The sequence below is a fragment of the Cydia splendana genome, chromosome 13 (assembly GCF_910591565.1).
Source record: "Cydia splendana chromosome 13, ilCydSple1.2, whole genome shotgun sequence".
NCBI lineage: Eukaryota > Metazoa > Arthropoda > Insecta > Lepidoptera > Tortricidae > Cydia > Cydia splendana.
In genome coordinates, this window is record NC_085972.1 from 17,882,487 (window position 1) to 17,910,426 (window position 27,940).

At 40.4% G+C, this 27,940-nt stretch overlaps 1 protein-coding gene and 1 long non-coding RNA gene across 2 annotated transcripts in view; one reads left to right on the forward strand and one right to left on the reverse strand.

Annotated features, from left to right (window-relative positions):
• Window positions 1-27,940, reverse strand: part of LOC134796255 (uncharacterized) — a 289,712-nt gene that overhangs the window by 50,961 nt on the left and 210,811 nt on the right. The gene's annotated exons all lie outside the window — the stretch shown is intronic.
• Window positions 483-27,753, forward strand: LOC134796246 (SWI/SNF-related matrix-associated actin-dependent regulator of chromatin subfamily A containing DEAD/H box 1 homolog). The gene is made up of 15 exons (XM_063768294.1): window positions 483-904; window positions 2,341-2,591; window positions 2,977-3,302; window positions 3,649-3,817; window positions 4,338-4,522; window positions 4,943-5,136; window positions 6,062-6,197; window positions 16,530-16,665; window positions 17,290-17,427; window positions 19,526-19,768; window positions 20,500-20,727; window positions 24,338-24,549; window positions 25,609-25,764; window positions 27,285-27,415; window positions 27,594-27,753. Exons 1-15 carry the CDS (start codon window positions 784-786, stop codon window positions 27,665-27,667), a joined length of 2,700 nt encoding a protein of 899 aa, XP_063624364.1. The 5' UTR covers window positions 483-783; the 3' UTR covers window positions 27,668-27,753.

The following is a 27,940-nucleotide window of genomic DNA, read 5'->3' on the forward strand; positions in this document are numbered from 1 at the left end:
AAAACATTTAAAGGTCAAAATTGTAGGAGAATCGTTTACAAAATCATGTTTTATGAAGTGTTTCTTAATTTTACAAATGATCTTCTTGACAGAAAACTAATATGTAATAAAACCATTGCTCTTTTGGTTAACATTTATTTAATATTAGAATTATGTCAAAAATATTATAAAATTAAAATTATTTTCCGAAGTTGATTTCCCGTAAATGACAAATATTTTTTTCTAATGGCAACCATGGCAGTTATGCTAGGGATTTCAAAAACCCATCAAAACCGCTTTTTGGCGTCAGTGCTATTCTCCAATTCTAATTAATACTGGTTATTATACAGCTATCTTATAGTGCTTCGATTTTTATCTATTAACAACGACGCAAAACGTACATTAATAGCCATCAAAATTGTACTTACAACAATAATATTGAAACCGTGACTGAATCGGAAATGCGGAAAAAACATTTAATCAAACACTACCGGCTCGTTAAATTGAAAAATGCTGTCATTGGTCCTTAATGAGAAAAAAAGAGATATGCGATATTTTCGGTTTCTCCCATTGGTCTATTCTGTACACTGACAGTTTTATCTCTCAGTCATTGGTCGAAAAGAAAAGTAACGTTCAGTCTCGCGGATAAAAATGGCCGTGGTGTTGTCTTCGGTGTGCTTTGCTTGAATAATTTCTCGTAAAACTTTGAAAGCATTTAATTAACAAACTTTTCTAAGCTATTGTGTATTTAAGGGAAGTGCTTTTTTGTTAAAGTGACTTACAATAGTGTTACGTGACTGAAACATGTCTGAAAGCACAAGCCCAAGTGTGCTAAGTTACTTGAGACAGTATAGGTTTCAGAAAAAACCGAATGGCGATGGCAGTAACAGCATTGTTACTATGTCTGGCCCCTCGGCGACTGCCCGTGAGTATATTTCTTAACTTTGTTTCAATATAGAACACGTGTTACGGTCATGCTATGGGGAGTTGCAATGTGTCCAGTGACCCTCGTTTTTCAAGGTCTTTTTTTTGTCAGCCGGTAGATTTTATATCTCAGCATAATCCATAGGTTAGATTATATGCTGTATTTGCTTTAGTGCCATTGGTACAAGTCTACATTATGCAATTTGATGAAATGGTAAAAGCTTTTTTTACTCATTAACGGGTTAAAATTAACAGCTGATTTTTAAATATAGTACATAAGTGCAATTATACATATCATGACGGACAATCTATGAATTCTATGATTGAAGTGGCTACACTCCATTTCACAGTAGCTACATAAGTTACATTCTATTTCCTTTATATTTCAATGACACAGCACTCAAATACAATAGATCATTAAAGTATTATTATATTCTTAGACAAAATAATAGTTTTTGCAGTAAAAAATATCATTACAATAATTTACAGCATGTTATTTTTCCATAATATGCCTACAAATCAACAGGAGCATAGAATAAAGCTATCTTCATTGACAAGATGCATGCATTGTGTGTTTTAATTTTTTCTTTGATATAGTGTGCCATTTCTATTTCTTTTTTATTTGATTTGTTATTTTATCTAATAATTGAATAGACAAAACTACTCTAAAATAGTGATAATGTTAAATCTAGATGCAAGGATAGAATCAATACTTTTAGGTTATAATGCTTAACGTTCTAATTTAAAGGATATTATAAATTTATATCAGAATAATAATAATGAAGCTTGTATTAGTTAAAAAAAAAACAATTTATAAAGGTTAAAATATACAAGTATATTTTGATGTGATATCATTCCTTTGTTAGTAAGCATATTCTATTGCTAAAGATTATTTTTATAATCATCTTAAATACTGGAAAAACATGCACAAAAATATTGATCAGCTGTTTTTATGCACACTTAACTTTGCTTTTGCTGAAATAATGTTAGTCTTATTTTCAACCTTATTGTCATCGACATAAGGCTTTATGGTGAAGTTATAAAGTGAATGAGTAACTTTGCTTGGTTGAGACTGGATGGAATAAGAATATTAGAAACTGAAGGGTAACAAGTTTATATAAACCAATATTTTAGGATTTGCAAAACAAAAACTGGGTCATTCTACAGCAGTCTCATTCCACTGGCTATACCTATTTGCAAATTCCCAGGAGATTTCGCTCAGCAGTTATGGTTGTAGATGCTTTGTGCAGCTGCATCTCATAGGAATGTGCGAATAGGTAAAAGAAGTGTGGCCAGGGCAAAGAAATTTTTGTAGAGTGAGGAAACATTTCTATGGATACATTTGTTTGTCCGAAATAAAGAAATTTAATTAATTAATTAGACATCAAACTTCTACTTGCTCTGATCTAAACACTACATATTTTTTGCTTATTGTAGAACCTCAAAGCAGAATGCCAGCCCCCAACACTGTAAACAGAAACGGGCCTGTGGTTTACAAACGCATCAGGTTGCCCGACTCGGACTCCGATGACCCTGGAACACCGGCCAAGAAGATCATCGTCACCAGCCCGGTGGTAGTGACTTCACAGCCGCCCAGTCAGCAGGCTCAGCAGCAGCCCTTGACTACTGCCATCAGAGAGAAACGTTTTAGGAACATGCTGGAAATGTTTCCGGAAATTGCTCCTATGGTAAGTGAAGTGTTTGTCAAGATTATGCAGTTGAGTAAGTTTCAGCGCCTGTTCCAAAATTCACCATTTTTAACATCCTTCACCTAGAATATGGGTTATTTTTTTCTGGACTGAAATTGAGATCTATTCCAGTCCTCGATAATGTGCTTCGTAAACCACTTTGGTAACTTGAATTTCGAGTGTAGCGTGGTTTGATCAGTCCTGCACATTAAAGGTTCCGTCACACAGGCGCGTTTTCCGGGCGGGGCGTGAGCGTTTTATATGTAAAAGCGGCGCGCCCCGCTAACGCCCCGCCCGGAAAACACGCCTATGTGACGAAGCCTTAACATCTCCCCTCCTTCCCCCAAGTTCTAAGACAAAATGTAAATTAGAATTTTTATTTCAGTTCATAAAGAACACTCTCGTAAAACACGGCTGGAACGAAGAACGCTCAAGAGACGAGCTCCTCAAACACGACCCTGAAAGCAACGACCGCACGCCAACATCCTCCTCCTACCAGGGCTCCCGTCCCGGCTTCTCCGGACAACGGCCGAACGGCTCCAACATGGGTGTTGTCCGCGTGACCAGTAAACCCGCTGGTACTGGGGCTACTACGGTGGTGGTTAGGAAACCGCTGGCGGCGCAGGGTGGGAGGGCCAGGAGAGGCAGCAGTGGGAGTGAGGATGATGATTATGGGGTCAGGAAAGGGAAGGATGATAGGGTGTATGATAGGTAAGATATAAACAATGTTACAACCTCGGACTAGTTTAAACTTCCCTGTTCACAGACTGAAAAATATCACACAACACAACCTATAATTTTCCTGAAGCCAAGGCCCAACTGTGGTTCTAAGGAAACTAAGGAATCACAAATAATCACAAGGAATAATTGGCGCAGATTTTAAAGCCATGATATTCTATATCTTAAAACTTAAATACGCGATTAAGTCCCGTTGTGTAGTTTGATAATGTCATGATATTCTTACTCGGAAACTTCTCTCGCTTTGTATTTTTCCCAGAATTATACCGTCCTTTCCGTGTGTTCATTGATCTAACTGATTGCACGTAATTTGTTACAGTGAAGACTCTGACAATGAAGTGACAGACGACCTGGTTGGTGACAAGCGGAAAGTGTTCGAGTTCCTCAACAAAAGCAGTCTCAATGAGTTGTCCCTGCTCAGTGGATGCTCACAGAAGAAAGCTGAGGCGATCATTGCGCAGAGACCGTTCAAAGGCTGGCTAGATATGGTAAGTGGACTTTGTTTTAGTGCAGTAAGGTTTATAATGGAATGACACATTATAAAAGGTTCCTGAAGTTGCTGCTCAATGGCTGCTCTCAAAAGAAAGCTAAAGCCATTATCGCGCAGAAACTGTTCAAAGGCTGGCTAGATATAGGAAGTGGACCTAGTTCTAAAGTAATAATAAGTGAGATTGACCAGGTTGGTAAGTAGTGAAAAGTTTAAGTTCCTGAATACACCATACTCAGTGAGCTAATGTGGTCAAAAAATGCTCGATCAATCATCACTTAAAAACGGTTAAGGCTCGCTATCCCTTTCGCACTGCAAAATAGCGACCCTCAGTCATGAGGAATCGAGGAAGAAGAGAGAGAGAGAGAGAAGAGATCCCTTTCGCAATTCGTCACTTTTTTAATGGACCTATCACAAACTTGCGTGAGGCATTTTGCATCCTACCCACCTATTAAAGTGTCGTGCAAAATTTCGCCATCGGCCATCGGCAAGCTAGCACTAAAACATTTTTCAACTTTCAGGTAGAAAAATTCAACAGCATCAAGATGCTAAGTACAGAGCTCCTCAACTCAACCCAAGAGCTGCTGACTACCAGAAACAACATCCAAAGGCTGATGAAGAAATGCGTGGGATTGGCTCAGCAGTTAGAAGCGGCCGTGGCGGCGGGAGCGGGCCGGCTCCAACAACCCGCCATATTGGACTCTAGGTAATTTTTTCTTAATTTTACCAAAGTGAAAAGCTACCAGTCAGAACCTTTAGACTAAGTACATGAGACAGGCCCCAAATCTCTCGGTTTTCTTTATGATATGGTTTTGTATTCTGTAGGGCCCTGTCCTTTTCAAGCCCACAAATTATGAACATAAACTATTTAATTTGGTTTGAGTTTTAAAATATTAATCTTCTGAGTAGGCTGGAGACAAAGAACATAATAAGTAAAACCATATGACAAATGAGCGCATCGGGCATTTCATGGCCAAATTTAGGCTTGAACTTTACGCAAATTTGTGCATTTAGAGGATTGCCTACTATCTATCATTAATATGCCTTGCATATTATGTTTTCTTCGTTCACTGGACATAAAGATGAAATATGTAAAACATAACATGCTGTTTATTTTCTTCACCAGTTTAACTTTAGCCCCATACCAGCTGGTTGGTCTCAACTGGCTAGCAGTGCTACATAAACAGGGTGTCTCCGGAATCCTGGCTGATGAGATGGGACTTGGCAAGACTGTGCAAGTCATAGCATTCCTGGCACATTTGAAGGAGACTGGACAAGCCAAGGGCACACATCTGATTGTCGTGCCGGCTTCAACACTTGGTAAGTTCAAGTCATAACTAGCTAGTGGTCATGAGCAGGGTGTCTCCGGAATCCTGGCCGATGAGATGGGACTTGGCAAGACTGTGCAAGTCATAGCGTTCCTGGCACATTTGAAGGAGACTGGACAAGCCAAGGGCACACACCTGATTGTCGTGCCGGCATCAACACTTGGTAAGTTCAAGTCATAACTAGCTAGTGGTCATGAGCAGGGTGTCTCCGGAATCCTGGCCGATGAGATGGGACTTGGCAAGACTGTGCAAGTCATAGCATTCCTGGCACATTTGAAGGAGACTGGACAAGCCAAGGGCACACATCTGATTGTAGTGCCGGCATCAACACTTGGTAAGTTCAAGTCATAACTAGCTAGTGGTCATGAGCAGGGTGTCTCCGGAATCCTGGCCGATGAGATGGGACTTGGCAAGACTGTGCAAGTCATAGCGTTCCTGGCACATTTGAAGGAGACTGGACAAGCCAAGGGCACACATCTGATTGTCGTGCCGGCTTCAACACTTGGTGAGTTCAAGTCATAACTAGCTAGTGGTCATGAGCATTTTTACCTGATTACGACTAAGGAAAGATCATGAATTTATGATATTAGCAGTTTATGTTTGTTAGTACGTGTGTACACTTGTGTAAAACTTAAATGCGCCTTGTTCTTATGCTTTACCATGGAATCTAAGTCCCATGGCAAATTATCTGTAGAATTTATCATGGGGTTCTCAGTTTTATTTTAAGTGTTAAATGTTTTTGGGCTCACAAATCACGGGGCCAGGTTTCCCTTACGTGGTTGTCACCTTGGTCCGCAGGCCGGTCAGGTTTGTGAGCGAGATAAAAAGCGATAGCTCGCTCACACACCGGATTTAGGAGGTTCGTGACTTTTTGCCTGATATGCCACTGCCTTAACTAATTGGAATACTTGTTATAGACAACTGGAGTGGCGAGCTATCCCGCTGGTGCCCCGCCATACGCGTGAGCAAGTACTACGGGCACCCCGAGGAGCGCCGTCAGCTGCGGATACAGTACGCGCGGGGCATGGAGGATATAGACGTCATACTTACCACGTAAGTCTACTTAAGTTTACAAATTGTCAGTTTACAGTGTGGACGATGGTTCAGGTAATCGTTGCTAGCTCTTTGACCGCCAAAGATGTCCACTGACGTGAGCAGCTCTATCTATCTATCTATTTAGCCCCTTTGTTCTGAGTTAGAGTATATCTCTAAGCTCAGTGTGCCGCTTGGCAAAGGCCTCCTCTAGCTCTTTCCATCACAGAACACCCGACTAGAAACCTAATATTGGCCATTTTGTTCGCGACGCAAATCACCAAACTGTGAGGCGCGGGAGGGGTGCTCCCGGCGTTGCGATTGGTCGTGGCGCGCTGACACGTGTAAGCGTAGGGATGGGACATGTCCATTACTTGCAGTGGTACTGGTACCAATGGTACCGTAATCTGTTGTGGTAAAATAATTGTTATCAATAAAGTCCACAGATTAATTACTTCAGAATATTCATACAATATAATCATTCATTAGGTACTTTAAAAATGTATCTAAAAATGTTACTTTGCATATTATTAATGAGCTAAGATTGTAAACATAAGAAAAACTGTAACGATTTCGATGAAATTTGCTATATGGGGGTTTACGGAGGCGAGGCGTTTTAACTCTAGGAAAACGCGCATTTTAGATTTTTTATGTTTGCTGTGCAAAGCTCGGTCTCTCAGATATTCAGTTTTTATTAACGCTGTTTTCTACAGTAGTACCGTTGAGGCACCACGTCACTGACACAAAGGCAAAAGCCGCTATACACCAATGCATGCATGCTAATGAAAAATACTGTATTATTTTCCTAGTCTAATTCATACTAAACAACCATGCATAATCTATTGCAAGCATCTAAGTACCTACGTTTACGAATAAACCGACGCGACAATTTTGTATATGATCCCAGCACATCTGTAAAATTAGTTTGGTTACGGCAATAACATAAACAAATATAAAATAATATAAATGTGTAATAAATTTCACATTTCGTCGGAGTATTTCAGTTCATCATCAGGTCCATCTCGTGACCCAAGACCTTACTGCTTCTAGGTGAGCACCCACCGTACTGCTCACCTAGAGGATTCTAACAAACCCACACAACATGTGTCTATCACAAACCATCACCGAGTTCCCTTGCACTTCTTCAAAGTTCATCATCAGGTCCATCTCGTGACCTAACTGCTCACCTGGCTTCTTAAAAAAAAATTACATCATTCATTTATTATTAATAAATCAATCATGAATTTCAAAAATACACTTTGGTGGCAAACGCAGCCTATGGAAACTATACTACTAACTAATGGCGCTTGCAACTAGGAGAATGTCACATGGGCGTTGCTCTGAAAACCTGCTAAAATATGATCATTTTCTTATTTTGATGCTACCTCAATAATGGTACTACTAACTAAAAACTAAACTACATACTACATATACCCACTAAGATAAACTACCAACTACCTAATTAAAACTATAGATTTTACAGATCAATTTTATTTATTCTCAATTAAAAATGAAATCACAATTATCTTTTACATTTCTTAAAATGGTACAATATGGTTCGAGCGAAAGCACGAATTTACCGCAATTGACAAAACCATCACCGTCACATCACTAGTTGTTGACGTGAAAGGGATAGCACATTGCATTTTCAAGTTGACGGAAAAGGACGGGCTACTTCACTGCCGCTCAGTACAACCATATTGACCAGTATAAAATGAACCCCGCGGACAAGAAATAATTTTCAACAAAATAGTGATTTTGACTTACCTGTGGAATGTTATTCCATCTGTTTTATAACTGGAAGTCTTAGATGACTTTCCACACCATTTCACACTGCAAAATCCCATGATTTGAATAAATTGCGATTTATTTTCGTAAACACGCGCACACTGTTAACAGGTCGTGAATTTGGACGCAACTGATCGGAGCGGCGCGCGTGAAATATTTTATAAGCGCTATTGCTCGCACGAGTGGAGGCCGCGAGTCGTCCTATAAGCTATGTCTATAGGGGTTGGTCTGTGGTCGTGGGCGCTTCTCCAGTTCGGGCCCACTGTGAGTTTGAGTTCATCCTCCCATCTTGTTCGAGGTCTCCTCTGGCTCCGTGTACAGCCTCTTGGGTACCAATTAGGGCTTCCAATACCGGGATCCCGAAATACCGGGATCCCGTCTGTGAAAACGCATTTTTCAATACCGGTATTTTTTAATGCAATACCGGGATCCCGGTATTTTCAAAAACAAGGAAAATGTGCCGATTATACCGCTTAAATTCCATTAAAATGATTAAATTCGGCTGTATCAAGAATATTACTTGCCCGTTTAAAAGTATAATAAATATTAGGGGACATCTTACACAGATCAACCTATCCCCAAAGTCCCCAAACTAAGCAAAACTTGTACTATGGGTGCTAGGCGATATACATACTTATAGAGATAAATACATACCTATGTACATAGATTACAACCATGACGTCCATGACTCAGAAACAAATATCTGTGTTATCACACAAATAAATGCCCTTACCGGGATTCGAACCCAGAACCATCGGCTTCCAAGGCCCCGGGTCACTATCCACTAGGCCAGACCGGTCGTCATAATAATTAAGAGCGCTATTACATTTCGGCGTTGAGCGAGTTTAGGTATTTTACGCGCTGCGGCAGGCCGTGCGAGCTCAGTATGCCGATCCCTTCTACCAAACTCGCACTACAATGATGGATTAAACATTCTTGATCCTTCGCGAAGCATATTGAAATCAACGATAACAACACTAACTGTGCTTAACTTTTAAAGTCCTAAAACTGTTATTTGGTAAGTACGAAAATACTAAATGCAGTGCAAATGTAAGTGTGTGCAGTGTTCATAAATTAATTTTTCATCTATTTTTGACGATTTTTGACCCCCCCACCCCTCAAATCATCCAAAAATCATGCTTCGGATGACTCTGTTTCCTCCTACGTCATACTACCATCATCCGATGTCCAGACCCCCCCCCCCCCCTCCTTCCATTTGAAACGACGTAATTTATGAATAGCCCCATACTCGTACTTATGAAGGTATAAGTATTACTCGAAATAAATTATAGGTACTCGCTTATTTACATGTTTCGTCATAGCATTTGGTACCTATAGGTTGTAAAGTTTGTATCAACGAGGGTTTAAAAACGAACTAGTATTGAGGATCTGATGATAATGATGATGATTAAGGTGGTCACGGATACCAATCAACCATGTAGTAACATGATTAGGCTCGTTTGATTCGTCTCAACAAGATCTTTGACACTGAAGATACACAGGGTCTGATGATGGAGCTGGAAGGTGGCCACGGGTACCAGTCTATCATGTAACTAAACCACTTCGTGTTTGGGCTCGTTTGATTCGTCTCAACAAGATCTATCTTTGACACTGAAGATACACAGGGTCTGATGATGGAGCTGGAAGGTGGCCACGGGTACCAGTCTATCGTCTAACTAAACAACTTCGTGTTTGGGCTCGTTTGATTCGTCTCAACAAGATCTTTGACACAAGACAGTACTCAGGGTCTAATGATGGAGCTGGAAGGTGGTCACCATTACCAATCAACCATGCAACTAAACCACATCGTGTTTAGGCTCGTTTGATTCGTCTCAACAAGATCTTTGACACTAGGTGATACACCAAACACGAAGCCCAAACACGATGCCCAAACACGAAGCCCAAACACGTAGCCCAAACACGAAGTCAATCAATCAATCAATCACTTTATTTGCAATAAAACATACTTAAATGCATGCAAATACAATTATATGGTGCACAATAAATTCAACAAAAAGTATAATAAAACAATCACAACAATAGTAATTACAGATTAATAGAATGTCAGAGCAAAGAGTATAATAATATATGTGTCAGAGTCAGAATTACACGTAAGTACAGTATCGATTTTTTTAGTATTTTAGTATTTATTTTTATTCATAAGCAATACAGGATTGTGTTTGAAAATGCATTTTACACATACACTTAAAACTAAACAAAAACAAGTAAATCAACACTTGAGACTAAACAATATCGAACACTTCATCTACAGTAATTACAGATTACAGATTAATAGAATGTCAGAAGAGAATGTCAAAGAGTACAGTAATATGTCAGAGTCAAAATTACACGTAAGTACAGTATCGATGTCAACTAAGTATTCTTATTACAAATCATACATTTTAATCTAAAGCATTTGCAAAATATTCTTTAATAGAATAATAAGGTTTACTTATAAAGTAGTCTTTTAATTTAATTTCAAATGTCCTTTGATCCTTACATGACTTTATATTAATGTCCAATTTATTGAATACTTTAATTGCGGTGTTGTGTAAACTTTTATCATAATGTTGAAAATTACTTTTAGTGGTCAAAAATTCATTCTTAGTTCTCAAGTTTCTGGAGGTATTTTGTCTACTTAGTTGGAATCGGTCTTTGTTTTTGAAAACGTATACAGGGTGGAAAGGCACGACGATCCTTCCCGGAAGTATTAGGTCGTTTAAGTGATGCAGAGACTATTGGTAATGGTAAGAATCGTTAATTGAGTAAAAAATAAAAATTGCAAAAATACTACTTTTTAACTGTGGTGATAACCCTATAGCATGTGCACATGACGGCTAGATTAAGGATCTCCGTCGGGAAAGCTCGGGACTTTACACTTTTTTCCGATCGTTGACAGTATCACAATGATGTATGAATGACGCATAAATGTCAAATAAATCAAATGCATGCAAAAATATTACAAACAATTTTATTACTTTCTTAGATAATTACTTTTTTCCAATATTTAATACTATCTTCTTTTCACATACGGTGTTCAAATGTACCTCCGTGTATTACAACGCCGCCGCAGCCCGTACCCGAGTATGTCGATGCACATGCGATATAGTGTATGCTCTTCGTCATTTATCCTCCGCAGAAAGCACCAATTAGCCTTTGTCTCATTTCGTCCGCAGTTTCACATTCCGTTTGGTTTGGTACACCATATCTTTTACACAGCCCCACAAATTTAAATAGCCACGAGCATCTAACATTTTTATTTGAAGAATATGACATTCAATAAGTATAGTTCAATGAAAATTTAATTTCAAACATCAGACGTCTTGTCTATTTCCTACCACGCAAGAAGGTTTGTTAGTTTGGTATTGAAGAAGTATTTATTCTTGATTTATTCTTAGTATTTAATTTTTGCAAGTCTTCGAGCAACACCGGCTTCCGACACATCGGAAGGGAGGGGCCCAAGCGATATCTCACCGTACAAATCTTTCTGCCATTTTTCGCGGGGGGAAAGGTGCACACAGTCGCACTTCTCACACACTTACATACAAAATCCAATCTGTAATGACGACACAAATACATAAAAAATGACACACGTCAAAGACAAATCTTGCAAACCTCGATCTCTTTTTGTGTACGGACGAGTGACAAGTGTCACAACACGCACACTAACACATTTTCGTTGAAGTATGTTATTGTATTCTGAGAGATGAGAAGTCGGATTTGTCGCTCGACCGATCCGCAATTTGTACTGGGCGAGCAAAATCGATAAATCCAACAATTACATGAGACTAAAATATAATAATTGTGTTTGAATGTAATTAAACGTATGATATGTAAAAAAAATATTACATGTGAAATGCAACACTTTCTTTTTGTAAATTTGATGTCCCCGACCTCTTTTTATAACAAAAAACCGAGCAAACAGGCATTTTTGTGCAGCAGTGTTCACGCGCGCGTCTGGACTCGGTCTAGTGAAAAATCCAAGTGCAACTAGTTTTATTACCCGCGCTAGATTAGATTGACGCGCTAATCTTGTACCTCGGCAGAGGGGAAATAGTGCGAATGCCGCCTCCCTTCCGTGTTGCTCGAAGTTGCAAGTTCATTTGGTGCAACTAACACAACCTACTTGTTATTTTTAATTATTTTAGATAGTTTCCAATTATTCGAAAATAATTTTGTGAAACGTGTTAAGAAACTAAAACCTTTTTATCAGTCAAGGAAACCAGAGATATTTATAAGACGATTGCGTACTTTTGAGTGGTTGTCAATGTCACCATTTGAACTGTCGTTGTAAACAATGTTGTGGTTAGTATTATTAATATTAAGGAATAACATAACTATTTCATTCAAGTATTGAACAAGTGGAACCACTAAGAAAGCGAAAATCCTGCAATGATTCTTACCGTGCTGTAAGCAGACCTAAAAATGGTTAGATGGCAACAAATTAGCATAATTTCCTGTCGAATACTGATTGTTTACAAGTAAGTTCATTGACCCTGTCACCTGTTAGGGTTAGAACAAAGTAGTTTTTTGCGTGGATGTTTAAAAGGTCATAATTTAGAAACGGTTGCCCATATTAACATAGTTTCTATGGAGAAAATATAGAGCTTAGGCTAAACTATCTCCCATTTCCGGAAAGGATCGTCGTGCCTTTCCACCCTGTATACAAATACAGTAAAGATAAAGAGATATCACAGTTAATATTTTGTGCTCTATAAACAAATCTCTATGAGTAGCAGGCACACGTTTACACCCTGCAAGATATCGCAGAGCTTTTTTCTGTTTAAGGAGCACTGCATTTATATTTACACTATTTCCCCAGACTTCAATACAATACTTCATCACACTCTCAAAATAAGCAAAGTATACTGTTCTTAGTGTCTCCTTGTCTGCTGTACTAGAAAGGGTTTTTAACGCATAGCAGGCACTACTAAGCTTGTTTGTGACTTGTTCTACTTGCTTGTGCCATCTTAAAAATGAATCCAGCTCTACGCCTAAGAATTTTATACAATCGGATTTGACGATAGGTATATTGCAGACAGGGTCAGGGCTATTGAAACCACGGCGAAAGGTCATATAAAAACTCTTGGTAGAATTAATTCTTAAGCCATTTGATAAAAACCAGGTACATAATTTAGACCAACAGTCTTGCATTTTTGAATTGAAATCCATTTCTGTATTAGCTTTTATGACAATACTGGTATCATCGGCAAGTGGTTCAGTTACGTGATAGACTGGTACCCGTCGCCACCTTCGAGCTCCATCATCAAACCATGTCAAAGATCTTGTTGCGACGAATCAAACGAGCCCAAACACGAAGTGGTTCAGTTACATGGTAGACTGGTACCCGTGGCCACAGTCCAGCTCCATCATCAGACTCTGAGTACTAACTTTTGTCAAAGATCTTGTTGCAACGAATCGAACGAGCCCAAGCACGAAGTGGTTTAGTTGCATGGTTGATTGGTACCGGTGACCACTTTCCGGCTCCATCATCAGACCTTGAGTACTATCTTGTGTCAAAGATCTTGTTGAGACGAATCAAACGAGCCCAAACACGAAGTGGTTTAGTTGCATGGTTGATTGGTACCGGTGACCACATTCCGGCTCCATCATTAGACCTTGAGTACTATCTTGTGTCAAAGATCTTGTTGAGACGAATCAAACGAGCCCAAACACGAAGTGGTTTAGTTGCATGGTTGATTGGTACCGGTGACCACCTTCCGGCTCCATCATCAGACCCTGAGTACTATCTTGTGTCAAAGATCTTGTTGAGATGAATAAAACGAGCCTAAACACGAAGTGGTTTAGTTGCATGGTTGATTGGTACCGGTGACCACCTTCCGGCTCCATCATCAGACCCTGAGTACTATCTTGTGTCAAAGATCTTGTTGAGACGAATCAAACGAGCCCAAACACGAAGTGGTTTAGTTGCATGGTTGATTGGTACCGGTGACCACCTTCCGGCTCCATCATCAGACCATGAGTACTATCTTGTGTCAAAGATCTTGTTGAGACGAATAAAACGAGCCTAAACACGAAGTGGTTTAGTTGCATGGTTGATTGGTACTGGTGACCACCTTCCGGCTCCATCATCAGACCCTGAGTACTATCTTAAGTCAAAGATCTTGTTGAGCCGAATCAAACGAGCCCAAACACGAAGTGGTTTAGTTGCATGGTTGATTGGTACCGGTGACCACCTTCCGGCTCCATCATCAGACCATGAGTACTATCTTGTGTCAAAGATCTTGTTGAGACGAATAAAACGAGCCTAAACACGAAGTGGTTTAGTTGCATGGTTGATTGGTACCGGTGACCACCTTCCGGCTCCATCATCAGACCCTGAGCACTATCTTGTGTCAAAGATCTTGTTGAGATGAATAAAACGAGCCTAAACACGAAGTGGTTTAGTCGCATGGTTGATTGGTACCGGTGACCACCTTCCGGCTCCATCATCAGACCCTGACTACCCTGAGTACTATCTTGAGTCAAAATTAATACATATAGAATTCAGGTCGTTTCAAATATTTTTAATCCTGTCCGGTAAGTAGTTTATTAAACTGTACCATTATAAATTATAATACTATAAAAACAGTGCTAGGATCAAAGTCTCTCGTTGCGGTTTACACGCACACAGTATAGCGTTTTACACGGCGCCCGCCGCACACAATGATAAAAAATCTCGTTGTCGCCGTTGAAAATGTGCGGAGCCGACCGACACACGTCCTGCCTCTACAAGCTCTGCCGCGGCACTGAGCTGGCGCAGCGCGCGTCATCGGTAATATAGAGTAGTTTTCAAAAAATTGCCAAAAAATTATAGTAGAATTTCATAAACACTAATGTATACCAACAGTATAAGCAAACGTTGCAGATTGCTTGAGTATGAAAATAACTTCGATATTAAGTAGATTTTCGTAGGAATTGACACTTGTTTCGGAGAGAAAATTGAGTTCGTTTTACTTTGATTTTCTCTTTCTCAAAGGTGTGTAGGAAAAATATCGTTTGATATGCCTAAAGTACAGGGTATTAGTAATACAAAATAGCCAGGTTTAGCAGAGTAAACTTCTCAACATTTCCAAATAAGAGCTTGCCATTCAGTGCTTCACGGGGTTTTTCGGAAACGACCATCAGAAAAAAAATCATTACTAATTTAATAAGTCCTTTTTCTAATATTTACAACGATATTTAAAAAGATAAGAAGACGCTTTTACTGGAACAAGTACTCATTGTTTCTAATAATGAGCACAAAGTCCTGAATTTCGTCGACTAGTATCATCAATTTTGCGTTATTTCGACTTTTCTTGTAAGAGCGCTCTTAAAGAAGATCATTTAATTGAAACAAGATCGGTGCATATGCATAGATAAATATTTGGTGTTTATTAATATAGTTAGTTCTTAAAATTATATCAACGAGTGGAAAGAAATGAGCAAGGAATTGTATTATAGCAAACGAATTTTTGGTGGCAAATTTGAATATAGTTGGCTGGTTTATTAGGTTGAACTAAAAATGTGACTAGTGAAAGTGATAAAGTCAACAAGGCGGATAAAATGATTGCCAACAATGCCAACCTGGAGGGTGAAATTATAATAGGGAGTATTACTGCACTGTTCTGCCGCCAGAGTGCAGCACTAATTTGTTTAGTATACCATTGAGTAACTTTACATACTACGCCTTAACCAGTTTTTTGACAAGTTTTACTATATTTAATTACACAAACGGGTCTACCGCGATATAATTTCATTGTTTTTACCTTTAATTCCGACGTTATATCGCGGTAGACCCATTTGTGTAATTAAATATGTGTACAAAACGCGAGAGTTTAAAGTGTTATAAGTTTTACTATGACATTGATGCTTCAAGGCGGTTTGTTTACAGGTGGCTTACCGCGAAACGCGAGAATCGAAATTTCGTTATCTGTTTCTCTATCGATCGAATAGGCAAGAGTGATAGAGAGGTAGAAACCGAATTATCGACTGTCGTGTTTCACGGTTAGTCATGTGATTGAGTTAGTGACGCCCTCTATGCAGAGTTTTGCGTAATATTCCCTATTATTGCAAATGGCGATTATTGTTTAATATCCTAAGCTAAGGACATACATATCTGGTGTTACAGTGAGCCTTTTTTTAATAAAACTCAAAAAAATTAAGCGATTCATAGTCAATACCGGGATCCCGGTATTGATGAAGACAGTTTCGGTATTAATACCGGTATTGAAAGAGGTCTGGTATTTGGAAGCCCTAGTACCAATCCGTTACAATCTTGACGTGAGCAGCTACCGCCCAATATGTTACCTTCGTGCACTTGAAGGTTATGCTCGCATTCGTGTAATTTTCGCATTGTTATTGTATATAAGCCTTGACAGTTTATGCACAAACATATTTAAGAAGCAGCAAACGGGGGGATAAAATCGGATATCTATCTCAATCATTATCACCGAAAATCTTAGAAATTACTACTTACAGAACTTTTACCCATAACTCACTGATGTGAAAATCTTCGTCAAAAGAATCTTCACCATCTTGAAAATAACTCCCATATTGATGTCCATACCTTTATTCTTTGTTCAGGTACACGATGGTGAGCAGTTGCCCGGAAGAACGCAAGATGTTCCGCATAACGCCGCTGCACTACGTCATCTACGACGAAGCTCACATGCTCAAGAATATGTCTACCCAGAGATATGACAATTTGCTTAAAATTAAGGTTAGTACACTTTAACTTCGCTGACTACAGCTAGACCAAGAAAAGTCTGCAGCGATTTTGATAGCCCATGCAGTGCAAGTGTCATTATAAACGTCAAACTTCTATGAAATTATGACTTATAAATAACACTTCCACTGCGTGGGCTATCAAAATCGCTGCAATTCTTGGACTAACTCTAACATCCCAGGCCTTTGGTCCAAATTTGCTACAATTGGAGCACTGTTGGTCCGGTTGGGTACTATCGACAATATTCATCTGCCCATTAGTAGTCCTTATCTCATTACAAGATCCAGGGATGATCATTAAGAGAGTCGGCCATTTTGCACAATGGTGAGTGAGGCCTGGAGTCCGGAGGAGCGCAAGATATTCAGCGTAACGTCGCTGTAAATCGTCAGGCGACGTTTTACTATGGCGTTTTCAAAGTAAACAGAATCTACTTTTGGGACTATATTAAATTAAAACAGAATCTAAACCCTTACGACTTCAAGTTGATTTTCGTATACAGTCTAAACACAGTCTCTGCTAACGCCGCTTCAAAACTACATTCTATAATCTAAAGCATATATCCTTTTTGTGTAAACAGAACCAAAAGCTGCCCGACTTAAAGTTGATTTTTCTTCGCAGTCAAAACACCGTCTCCTGCTCACGGGTACACCGCTCCAAAACAATCTACTCGAACTGATGTCGCTGCTCTGCTTCGTGATGCCGCACATGTTCTCCGGGAAAACGGACGACCTTAAGAGCTTGTTCCAGAAAAATGCTGTAAGCTATTCTCATACCTAATTTTTAGTGTTCCGTACAAAACTTTGTTCACGGAACACTTATGGGATCACTTCGGTCTTGCAAATTATTTTATTTTATACACTAGCAGCGCTTCGAGCGGGTGTCATTCTGAATTCCTAACAACGGTTGTCCTAAAGTCACTTGCCCTAACTGGTTTGTCCTAATGGGCACATGCTCTAAAGATCAATTGTCATAACGATTATTTTCCATAATGTAATGGTTAACCTAAGACTCATTTGTCCTAAGCATTTGTACCATAACTATCAAGATCCCTAATGTTTTTTACCATATTCTTCGAAATCCCTAACAATGTTTGGCTTAAAATAACATGCTCTAACTGTTTTGACCTAATCGCTATTGCCCTAATGATCAATTGTCATAACAGTTACTTTTCCTATTGATCAATTATCATAAAAATTACTTTCCATAATGAATGGTAACGAACTGTTGCCACAAAAATGGGTTAGGTTAGGTTAGAACTGTGACCCTCGCAAAAACGAACTGCTGCCACAAAAGTGGGTTAGGTTAGGTTAGAACTGCGATCCTTGCAAAAACGAACTGTTGCCACAAAAGTGGGTTAGGTTAGGTTAGAACTGTGATCCTCGCAAAAACGAACTGCTGCCACAAAAGTGGGTTAGGTTAGGTTAGAACTGCGATCCTTGCAAAAACGAACTGTTGCCACAAAAGTGGGTTAGGTTAGGTTAGAACTGTGATCCTCGCAAAAACGAACTGCTGCCACAAAAGTGGGTTAGGTTAGGTTAGAACTGCGATCCTTGCAAAAACGAACTGTTGCCACAAAAGTGGGTTAGGTTAGGTTAGGTTAGAACTGCGTACCTTGCAAAAACGAACTGTTGCCACAAAAGTGGGTTAGGTTAGGTTAGAACTGTGATCTTCGCAAAAACGAACTGCTGCCACAAAAGTGGGTTAGGTTAGGTTAGAACTGTGATCTTCGCAAAAACGAACTGCTGCCACAAAAGTGGGTTAGGTTAGGTTAGAACTGCGACCATTGTAAAAACGAAACGAAATAGGGAAATCAAAATTAGGGCATACGAGTGTTAGGTCAAGCAACGATAGGCTAAGTAAAATTAGGTAACATGATGGTTAGGATATATAATTTTTAGGCCTAACAATAATTAGGCAAAAAAAGAATTATGCTACGTAACATTAGGATAAATACTCAATATGGAAAGTGCCATTAGGGAAAAACATATTAGGACAAAAAAAAAATCGGCCATTCGATAATAGGGAAACCAAAATTAGAGTATACGAGTGTTAGGACAACTGATCATTATGACAAACAATATTAGGGAATGCAAAGATAGGAGAAAAGACTTTAGGGATTCAGATATAGATCCGCTTCGAGCTGATCCGTGTATATCGAAGCACTTGTATTTTGTTTTGCACTTTTTAAAGTTCTAAAATGTGTATCAAGTCTATTTTTGAAAGTGTCGACCGACGGTGCACTATCAACAGTTTCTGGTAGAGAGTTCCACACATTTACCACACCGATTCGGCAAGAAGTGTTTCCTAGTGTTAAATACGAGACTCTTTTTTGAGCATTTGTTGACTACAAAATATTTTATTTTTATCATGGGTCTGATTTGATGACTGTTCAACAAAAAATAAATCTTAGGAAACAGTGTGCGTTGTTGGCGAACAGTTTTTGCTTGTGCTTCGGCCGAAAGAGGGGCATATTCAGTATTCGGCCAAAACCATTATTCAGGGCATCTCTAATAATTATGCGCGTGCAATAGAGATAGCAACTGGGGGGTCAATGTACGAATATCTATCTGGAAAGCGTCTCTTCTTTAGTAGGTAACAAGTTTATCCACCGTTTAACCACACCATGGGAGACCACAGACGAGGTGGATAGACGACATTGTCTCAAAATCTGGGCCTAATTTGACCCAAGATGCAAAAAATAGGATATACTGGAAAGGATTGGAGGAAGCCTAGCCTATACCCAAAAGGGGTCCTTAAATTAGAAATAAAATAAAAATTATATATAGTTTTATATATTTAAGGAATAAATAAAGGCTTCATAAATAAATAAATAAAATATAAACTTTTTTTTCAGAAATCCCTCCGAACCACAAAAAAAGGCGACGGCACGAAAGAAGAGGACGCACCCCCATTCGAACAGAGCCAGATCACGCAAGCAAAACGCATCATGAAACCTTTCGTGTTGCGTCGGTTAAAGCGAGACGTACTACAAGACTTGCCTAAGAAGACCAATCATACGGAGTTGTGCGCTATGTCGGATAGACAGGAGAAGTTGTATAAACATCTGATTGCTGGGTTCGCGGCTAAGGATGGCACGGTAAGTAATATCTTAAGGCTCCTCCACACTAGTGCGTCGCAGATCTGCGACATCGACTCCACACTGCGTTCGCGGCTTCGCGCCGCGATTCGCGCACGAGTGTTGAGCGGGCTTTATACCTTTGAACGAGCAATTCTTGTATATATATAGAAACGGTTCAAACGATTTCGATTTGCTATATGGGGGTTTTCGGGGGCGAAAAATCGATCTAGCTAGATCTTATCTATGGGACAACGCGCATTTATGAGTTTTTATATGTTTTCCAAGCAAAGCTCGGTCTCGCAGATATTTAATATTTGAAATACGAATATGTTTAGGACAATATGTTGGATGTTTTAAAACTATGTCAAGCTGAGTATTGGCATCGGGAGCATAAAATAGTTTGTAGAAGAACAAAATTTATGGCAGAAATCCAAAATACAGGTTTTTATCCTGTAAGCAGAGCCAAACATCAATTGAAAAGTGAATAAAACCAGGCAGGCAGCGAAAACCAAGCAATAAAAACTAATCCATGACCATGATCCGCGATTGTCATTTAAAAAAAATTACATTTTATTCAAAAAAATTTAAATAACAAGCTGTAAATTTGTCTGATTTGGTATGGGTATGGGTTTTAAACATATTTACAGTTTAAAAATTACTTAAAATCCAGTACCTTACCTATTCGCAATCCGTCAAAGCCAGTAATAATATTAAATTTAAGAATTTCAAATACCTTTTTCTCTGACCAGATCCACGCAACAATGGAGCAAAGCGGCATTTCCATGATGATGGACATGCGAAAACTTGCCAACCACCCCTGCCTACTCCGTTTCTTCTACGAGGCCGACACAGTTCGGCAGATCGCGCAGCGCCTCGCCAAGGACCCCACATATAAAGAGAAGAATGAACAATACGCGTTCGAGGATCTCATGTGTCTCTCGGACTTTCAGATACACCAGCTCACTCAAACCCATAATGTAAGTATTGCATGTATACACTAGTCAACCATTAGTCTACTCCGTTACTTCTACGAGGCCGACACCGTTCGACAGATCGCGCAGCGCCTCGCCAAGGTTCCTACTAGGGATTGCAATCCGGTCCGGCGGATCCGGTAATCCGGACGGATCCGGCACTTTTTACTAGCTACCGGATCCGGTTGAAATCACCGGATCCGGACCGGATCCGGGAAAATAGAAAAAAAGACCGCACGCAGCACCCACTGCGCGTTTTAGGTGAGATAAAGGCGACGGATAGAAGAAAGAAGTTAAACAGAATAAAGAACGAATGAAAAAATCCAAATTTAGTAAAATAAGAAGATATTTAATATGACGATGATTGAGAACAAAAGAGGATTTCCTCTTCTTTCATGTTGGTGGCACGAATCGGCACGATACGACGATTACTTAAATAATTAGAAGTAAAAATTAAAGGATGGAGATGCAATGGAAGGCATTTGTAACGACCGGTCTGGCCTAGTGAGTAGTGACCATTCAGTGACCCTGCCTATGAAGCCGATGGTCCTGCTGGGTTTGAATCCGGTAAGTGCATTTATTTGTGTGATGAACACAGATATTTGTTCCTGAGTTATGGGTGTTTTCTACGTATATAAGCATGTATTTATTAATATACTATACGTATATATATCATCGCCTAGTAATACTACCTAGAGCTAGCTAGTACCCATATTACAAGCTTTGCTTGGTTTGGGGCTACGAGTAAAATTGTCCCAAAATATTTATTCATGAATTATTTATTTATTTGTGATTTAGGCTATAAAACTATTTTCAGGGATAAAAAATGAAAGCAAGATAATATTGGAGCGCATTTCATACAATTTTGGTTAAAAGTAAAATATTTTGTTACTAGAATGGATGTCAGCGTTACAAATAATTCCATCAAAGTACAGTTACGAAAACTTGTCCTTTCAAGGAGTTCCATTTCCCATCCCATAATTATCCCATTAACAGGCTATGGAATCTAAAATTTTATTTTTAAATTGAGATTGACTATGTGACACTTTTTAATACCTACTTAGTTTTATTTTATTGTTAAAAAGTTATTTCTTATTAACTTCAAATTGTTGTTTTATGAATACATTTGTAAAAATACCCTTTGTTTCTCATATAACGCATAAAACTTGAAAAATATGTCATTTAATTAACTTTAATATCCTTATACCTAACCGGATCCGGTCCGGCCGGATTGAGGCCAAAATCCGGCCGGATTGCAATCCGGGTTGCAATCCCTAGTTCCTACATACAAAGAGAAAAACGAGCAATACGCGTTTGAGGATCTTATGTGTCTCTCGGACTTTCAGATACACCAGCTCACTCAAACCCATAATGTGAGTACCTATTGTTACATACACTAGCCAACCACCCCTGCCTCCTCCGTTACTTCTACGAGGCCGACACAGTTCGACAGATCGCGCAGCGCCTTGCCAAGGATCCTACATACAAGGAGAAAAACGAACAATACGCGTTCGAGGATCTCATGTGTCTCTCGGACTTTCAGATACACCAGCTCACTCAAACTCATAATGTGAATATTGTTACATACACTAGCCAACCACCCCTGCCTCCTCCGTTACTTCTACGAAGACACCGTTCGTTAGATCGCGCAGGGCCTCGCCAAGGATCCTACATTCAAGGAGAAAAACGAGCAGTACGCGTTCGAGGATCTCATGCGTCTCTCGGACTTTCAGATACACCAGCTCACTCAAACTCATAATGTGAATATTGTTACATACACTAGCCAACCACCCCTGCCTCCTCCGTTACTTCTACGAAGACACCGTTCGTTAGATCGCGCAGGGCCTCGCCAAGGATCCTACATTCAAGGAGAAAAACGAGCAATACGCGTTCGAGGATCTCATGCGTCTCTCGGACTTTCAGATACACCAGCTCACTCAAAACCATAGTGTGCGTTTTAGTTATGTTTTTGTAGCTTCTTGTTCCTTAGTGGATTTTTTTTCATCGGATTTTTGTATTGCCGTAAAGGATTTTTTGATTATTACTAGTATGCCCATTTTTAGACAAGATTAGTATTTTATTTCTCTACCTTTAAATGTTAGTTATAAAGTCACAAACCATTAGGTACAATATTAAACGTAATAGGTTTGCAGAACAGTTTCAGCCGTTTTTGTTATGGGGCTGTCCATAAATTACGTCATCGATTTTTGACGATTTTTGACCCCCCCCCCCCTATAATCATCCAAAAATCATGCTTCAAATGACCCCATTTCCTCCTACTTCATGCTACCGTCATCCGATGTCCAGACCCCCCCCCCCCCTAATTTGAAATGACGTAATTTATGAATAGCCCCTATTCAGTCCCGCCTAGGAGTCACATTACACCGCATCTAAATAAGGCTTCAATACTTAATATGACATCTCGCAGACACCTACACCTTGCAAGTCTTTTATTTAGTGTCCTGAACGACAAAAAACCGGAATATTTATATTCGAAAATACATGTTTCTTCATTCCACAGACGACATGGCACTAGATCCACCAGGCGTTGTCTTTTAGAAACACACCCACACAAAACTGTCGCTTTTACGGGCTGCTTCCGGTATCTCGCAACCAAGTGCTGGAATAATATCCCTCCACCATTAAGATGTCTTAAAACAAAACAATCCTTCAAGTTTCATTTTAAAATATACCTTTTAAATAAACAAAATATAGGAATTCCGCACGGGTATCTGGTTGCAGATTACCGGATCTAGTCTGTATATACAAAATACTTTATGTTATTGTAGGCCGTTTTTTATTCCTCGTCTGATATCATACTATACACTAACAGGCACCACACTTTTACACAATCCGTAGGTACTAAGACAATGATTATTATTTAATAGGCAAGTTTTAAATATTATTATTATTATTTTATACATCGATAATCTGTCCGTGATCTGGGTGCTGGCAGAATCATCAGTGCTTCACCCGAAAGAGTGGAGCGTATTGCTGAGCCAGAACCCGTTTGTTTTGCTGCAACGCACACAGCACTTTTACCTATTGATACATCTTGTTCCTGATTTTAGTTTTAGTTTGATATTGTTATTGTTTCTGTTTTTTCTATCAATGTGTGTATTGTGGCAAGCTAATAAATGGTTTTATCTATCTATCTATCTATCTTTTAGAAAAATTGTATTGTATTGTACAGTCACCTGCACTAATATGGATGCCTGGACTAATGAAGGCCGCAAAAATATCTGACACGATCTTATTTGTAGAGCCATAAGAGCGTGTCACATATTTTTGCGGCGTTCGAAGAGTAACATATTATTGCAGGTGACTGTACATACTGTACATAGGTAAAAAGTCTTTGGATGCAGCCGACACTTTTGCCTTTTATGACTTCTTTTAACTATCTATTTTACCTTTAATTTAATTTTTAACAAGCAGAAACGTATGCGAACGATTCAAGTCTCACCCAAGACAGTAATTTTTCCACTTTTAAATTTATTCTAAGCTTATTTACCTCTAATTATTACATAAGGTACTAGAGTTAGACCAAGAATAGTCTGCAGCAATTTTGATAGCCCACGCAGTGCAAGTGTTACTAACTTCCTCATTTCTCTTTCAGAGTATAAGCCAATTCGCCCTCCCAATAAGCCTCATCCTAGACTCCGGCAAGTTCCTCAAGCTGGACGAGATGCTGCCCAAACTGAAGGAGGAGGGCCACAGGGTGCTGGTGTTCAGCCAGTTCACTATGATGCTGGACGTTATAGAGCCGTATCTCGTCCACCGCCAGTACCGGTATCTGAGGCTGGACGGACAGACCGCCGTCACGGACAGGTCAGTTAAAGCTCTGTTTTCCCAGGATGGCGGTGCCAGCTGAAACCGGAGATTTACAAATGTCTCACACACCACACTTGTCCACAAGCCGTCAGATATATCGGAGCGGCCGAGGTACTCAAATATATCTGAATCTGCTGAACATGCGCTATAGTTGACAGCGACAGAGATAGCACTACTGCTCTTGCTCAAATCGCTGGCTTTGCTCAGATATTTGTGAACACTTTGGCCGCTCCGATGTATCTGATGGCGGCTGTAATACAAGCTCATTCAAACTGAAGGAGGAAGGCCACAGGGTGCTGGTGTTCAGCCAGTTCACTATGATGCTGGACGTTATAGAACCGTATCTCGTCCACCGCCAGTACCGGTATCTGAGGCTGGACGGACAGACCGCCGTCACGGACAGGTCAGTTTACAAATGTCTTACACTGTGAGGAATTGCTTTTCATTACCATATAAAAAATATATATATTAAAGGGAATATGGAAAAACTCACCGCTTCGGACAAGACTCCAACTTCCGAGCTTTCGGAACGCCGGTCCGATCACTCTTAACCAACATTACTACTGAAGCTTAGGGTCGATATAGTCGGGTTGCAGTCCGTATGTACCGGCCCCTTACCCTGTTTAAGCGCCATATTTCACGCCACTCACATTTAAAAACGTAAAAATTATTTCCTGAACAGTGTCTACTTAAAAGTGTCTTTATGGGGTTTTTAAAAAGAGGAGTGTTAAGATTTTCTGTTACCGATACCACAGTGTAAAAAGTAACAGTGGACCGACGCCTTTGACGTTTGCGTAAATGACGACAACACACAAGAACACTAGGGTTATCACAGATTTTTACATAACTGCCCAATAGACAAAGAACATTTCAAATAAGACACGCTAGCCCTGTAAGTAGTACCGAGCTACTAACAATGGCGATGTATCCAATATCTTTCTCCAATTTGTATTGCTTCTCACATTTTGCTTTAATGAGAGAGTGAGACGCAATGACATTTGACAAAGAAATTGGATAGGTGGAATATCACCCTTTAATTTGTAATTTAATCCACAGACAAGACCTAATAGATCAATACAACGCCGAGGACATCTTCGTGTTCCTACTGTCGACGCGCGCCGGCGGTCTCGGCATCAACCTCACCGCCGCCGACACCGTCATCATACACGACATCGACTTCAACCCCTACAACGACAAGCAGGCCGAGGACAGGTAACTAGCGACAACGACACGTGTGCGTCACTGACGCGAGCTGACACTGTCATTATACAAGACCTAATAGATCAATGCAACGCCGAGGACATCTTCGTGTTCCTACAGTCGACGCGCGCCGGCGGTCTCGGCATCAACCTCACCGCCGCCGACACCGTCATCATACACGACATCGACTTCAACCCCTACAACGACAAGCAGGCCGAGGACAGGTAACTAGCGACAACGACACGTGTGCGTCACTGACGCGAGCTGACACTGTCATTATACAAGACCTAATAGATCAATACAACGCCGAGGACATCTTCGTGTTCCTACAGTCGACGCGCGCCGGCGGTCTCGGCATCAACCTCACCGGCGCCGACACCGTCATCATACACGACATCGACTTCAACCCCTACAACGACAAGCAGGCCGAGGACAGGTAACTAGCGACAACGACACGTGTGCGTCACTGACGCGAGCTGACACTGTCATTATACAAGACCTAATAGATCAATACAACGCCGTGGACATCTTCGTGTTCCTACTGTCGACCCGCGCCGGCGGGCTCGGCATCAACCTCACCGCCGCCGACACCGTCATCATACACGACATCGACTTCAACCCCTACAACGACAAGCAGGCCGAGGACAGGTAACTAGCGACAACGACACGTGTGCGTCACTGACGCGAGCTGACACTGTCATTATACAAGACCTAATAGATCAATACAACGCCGTGGACATCTTCGTGTTCCTACTGTCGACCCGCGCCGGCGGGCTCGGCATCAACCTCACCGCCGCCGACACCGTCATCATACACGACATCGACTTCAACCCCTACAACGACAAGCAGGCCGAGGACAGGTAACTAGCGACAACGACACGTGTGCGTCACTGACGCGAGCTGACACTGTCGTTATACAAGACCTAATAGATCAATGCAACGCCGAGGACATCTTCGTGTTCCTACTGTCGACGCGCGCCGGCGGGCTCGGCATCAACCTCACCGCCGCCGACACCGTCATCATACACGACATCGACTTCAACCCCTACAACGACAAGCAGGCGGACAGGTAACTAGCGACAACGACACGTGTGCGTCACTGACGCGAGCTGACACTGTCGTTATACAAGACCTAATAGATCAATGCAACGCCGAGGACATCTTCGTGTTCCTACTGTCGACGCGCGCCGGCGGTCTCGGCATCAACCTCACCGCCGCCGACACCGTCATCATACACGACATCGACAAACAGGCCGAGGATAGGTAAACATTCATTGACATATATCTAAAGACGGGCCTACGAGACGGGGCACTAAGAATGGTACTAGTTCATCGGTGTCACTCACGAATTCGAACCAATCGCAATCGTGCAGTCTAACGCAACTAGTTGCGACCAATCGCGCGCGTGATGCGAACTGCGCGATGAGTCTTTAGATATATGTCAATGTAAACATTAGTCAATTAGTGTCATTTCACGTCCCTCACTATCTTTATTATGTTCAGACTTATTATAAAGTATACATGTTTTCCAGATGTCATCGAATGGGCCAAACGCGACCAGTAACTATTTACCGACTGCTGAGCTCGGGCACCATCGAGGAGGGCATATACCAGGTCGCACAAGAAAAGCTCAATCTCGAGAAGGAAGTCACCGGGGCTGACGGTAACTATCTTTTATCTTAGCGTTTATCATCGAATGGGCCAAACACGACCAGTGCATTCAATCCGCCTTTTGTACTTTATTTATTAATTTAAAAAAGTAATTCATTTTCCTATGTTTAACGGTAACAATTATCCACCACCAAAATAAATGCATTTATTTCTCGTTTTATTTTTTTCAGAAAACGATACTCAAGAACAAAAGAACGTAGTGCGACTCCTGTCCGCCGCGCTCGGCCTGACCACGAACAAATGATATTCGGCCGTGCAAGAGCCAGTGCTACCTGTAACACAGTGACTTTATATTGTATAGGTTAGTAAACAATGGGTTTATTGCTGACTGCTGGTGAACCTTAATGCGGTGTGTTAAGGGCTATGTATGGTTAGTTAAGTGTGCCGATCGGAATTTCTGACAGAATTCATAATCAGATTGTATCTAACCTACAAATATTCGGCCGTGCAAGAACCAGTGCTACCTGTAACACAGTGACTTTATATTGTATAGGTTAGTAGATAATGGGTTGATAGC

Coding starts and splice junctions, on each gene's coding strand:
- LOC134796246 (XM_063768294.1), top strand. CDS start 784: ATGTCTGAAAGCACAAGCCCAAGTGTGCTAAGTTACTTGAGACAGTAT. Junction 4,523..4,942: donor CCCGCCATATTGGACTCTAG/GTAATTTTTTCT, acceptor TTTCTTCACCAG/TTTAACTTTAGCCCCATACC. Junction 19,769..20,499: donor TCGCGGCTAAGGATGGCACG/GTAAGTAATATC, acceptor TTCTCTGACCAG/ATCCACGCAACAATGGAGCA.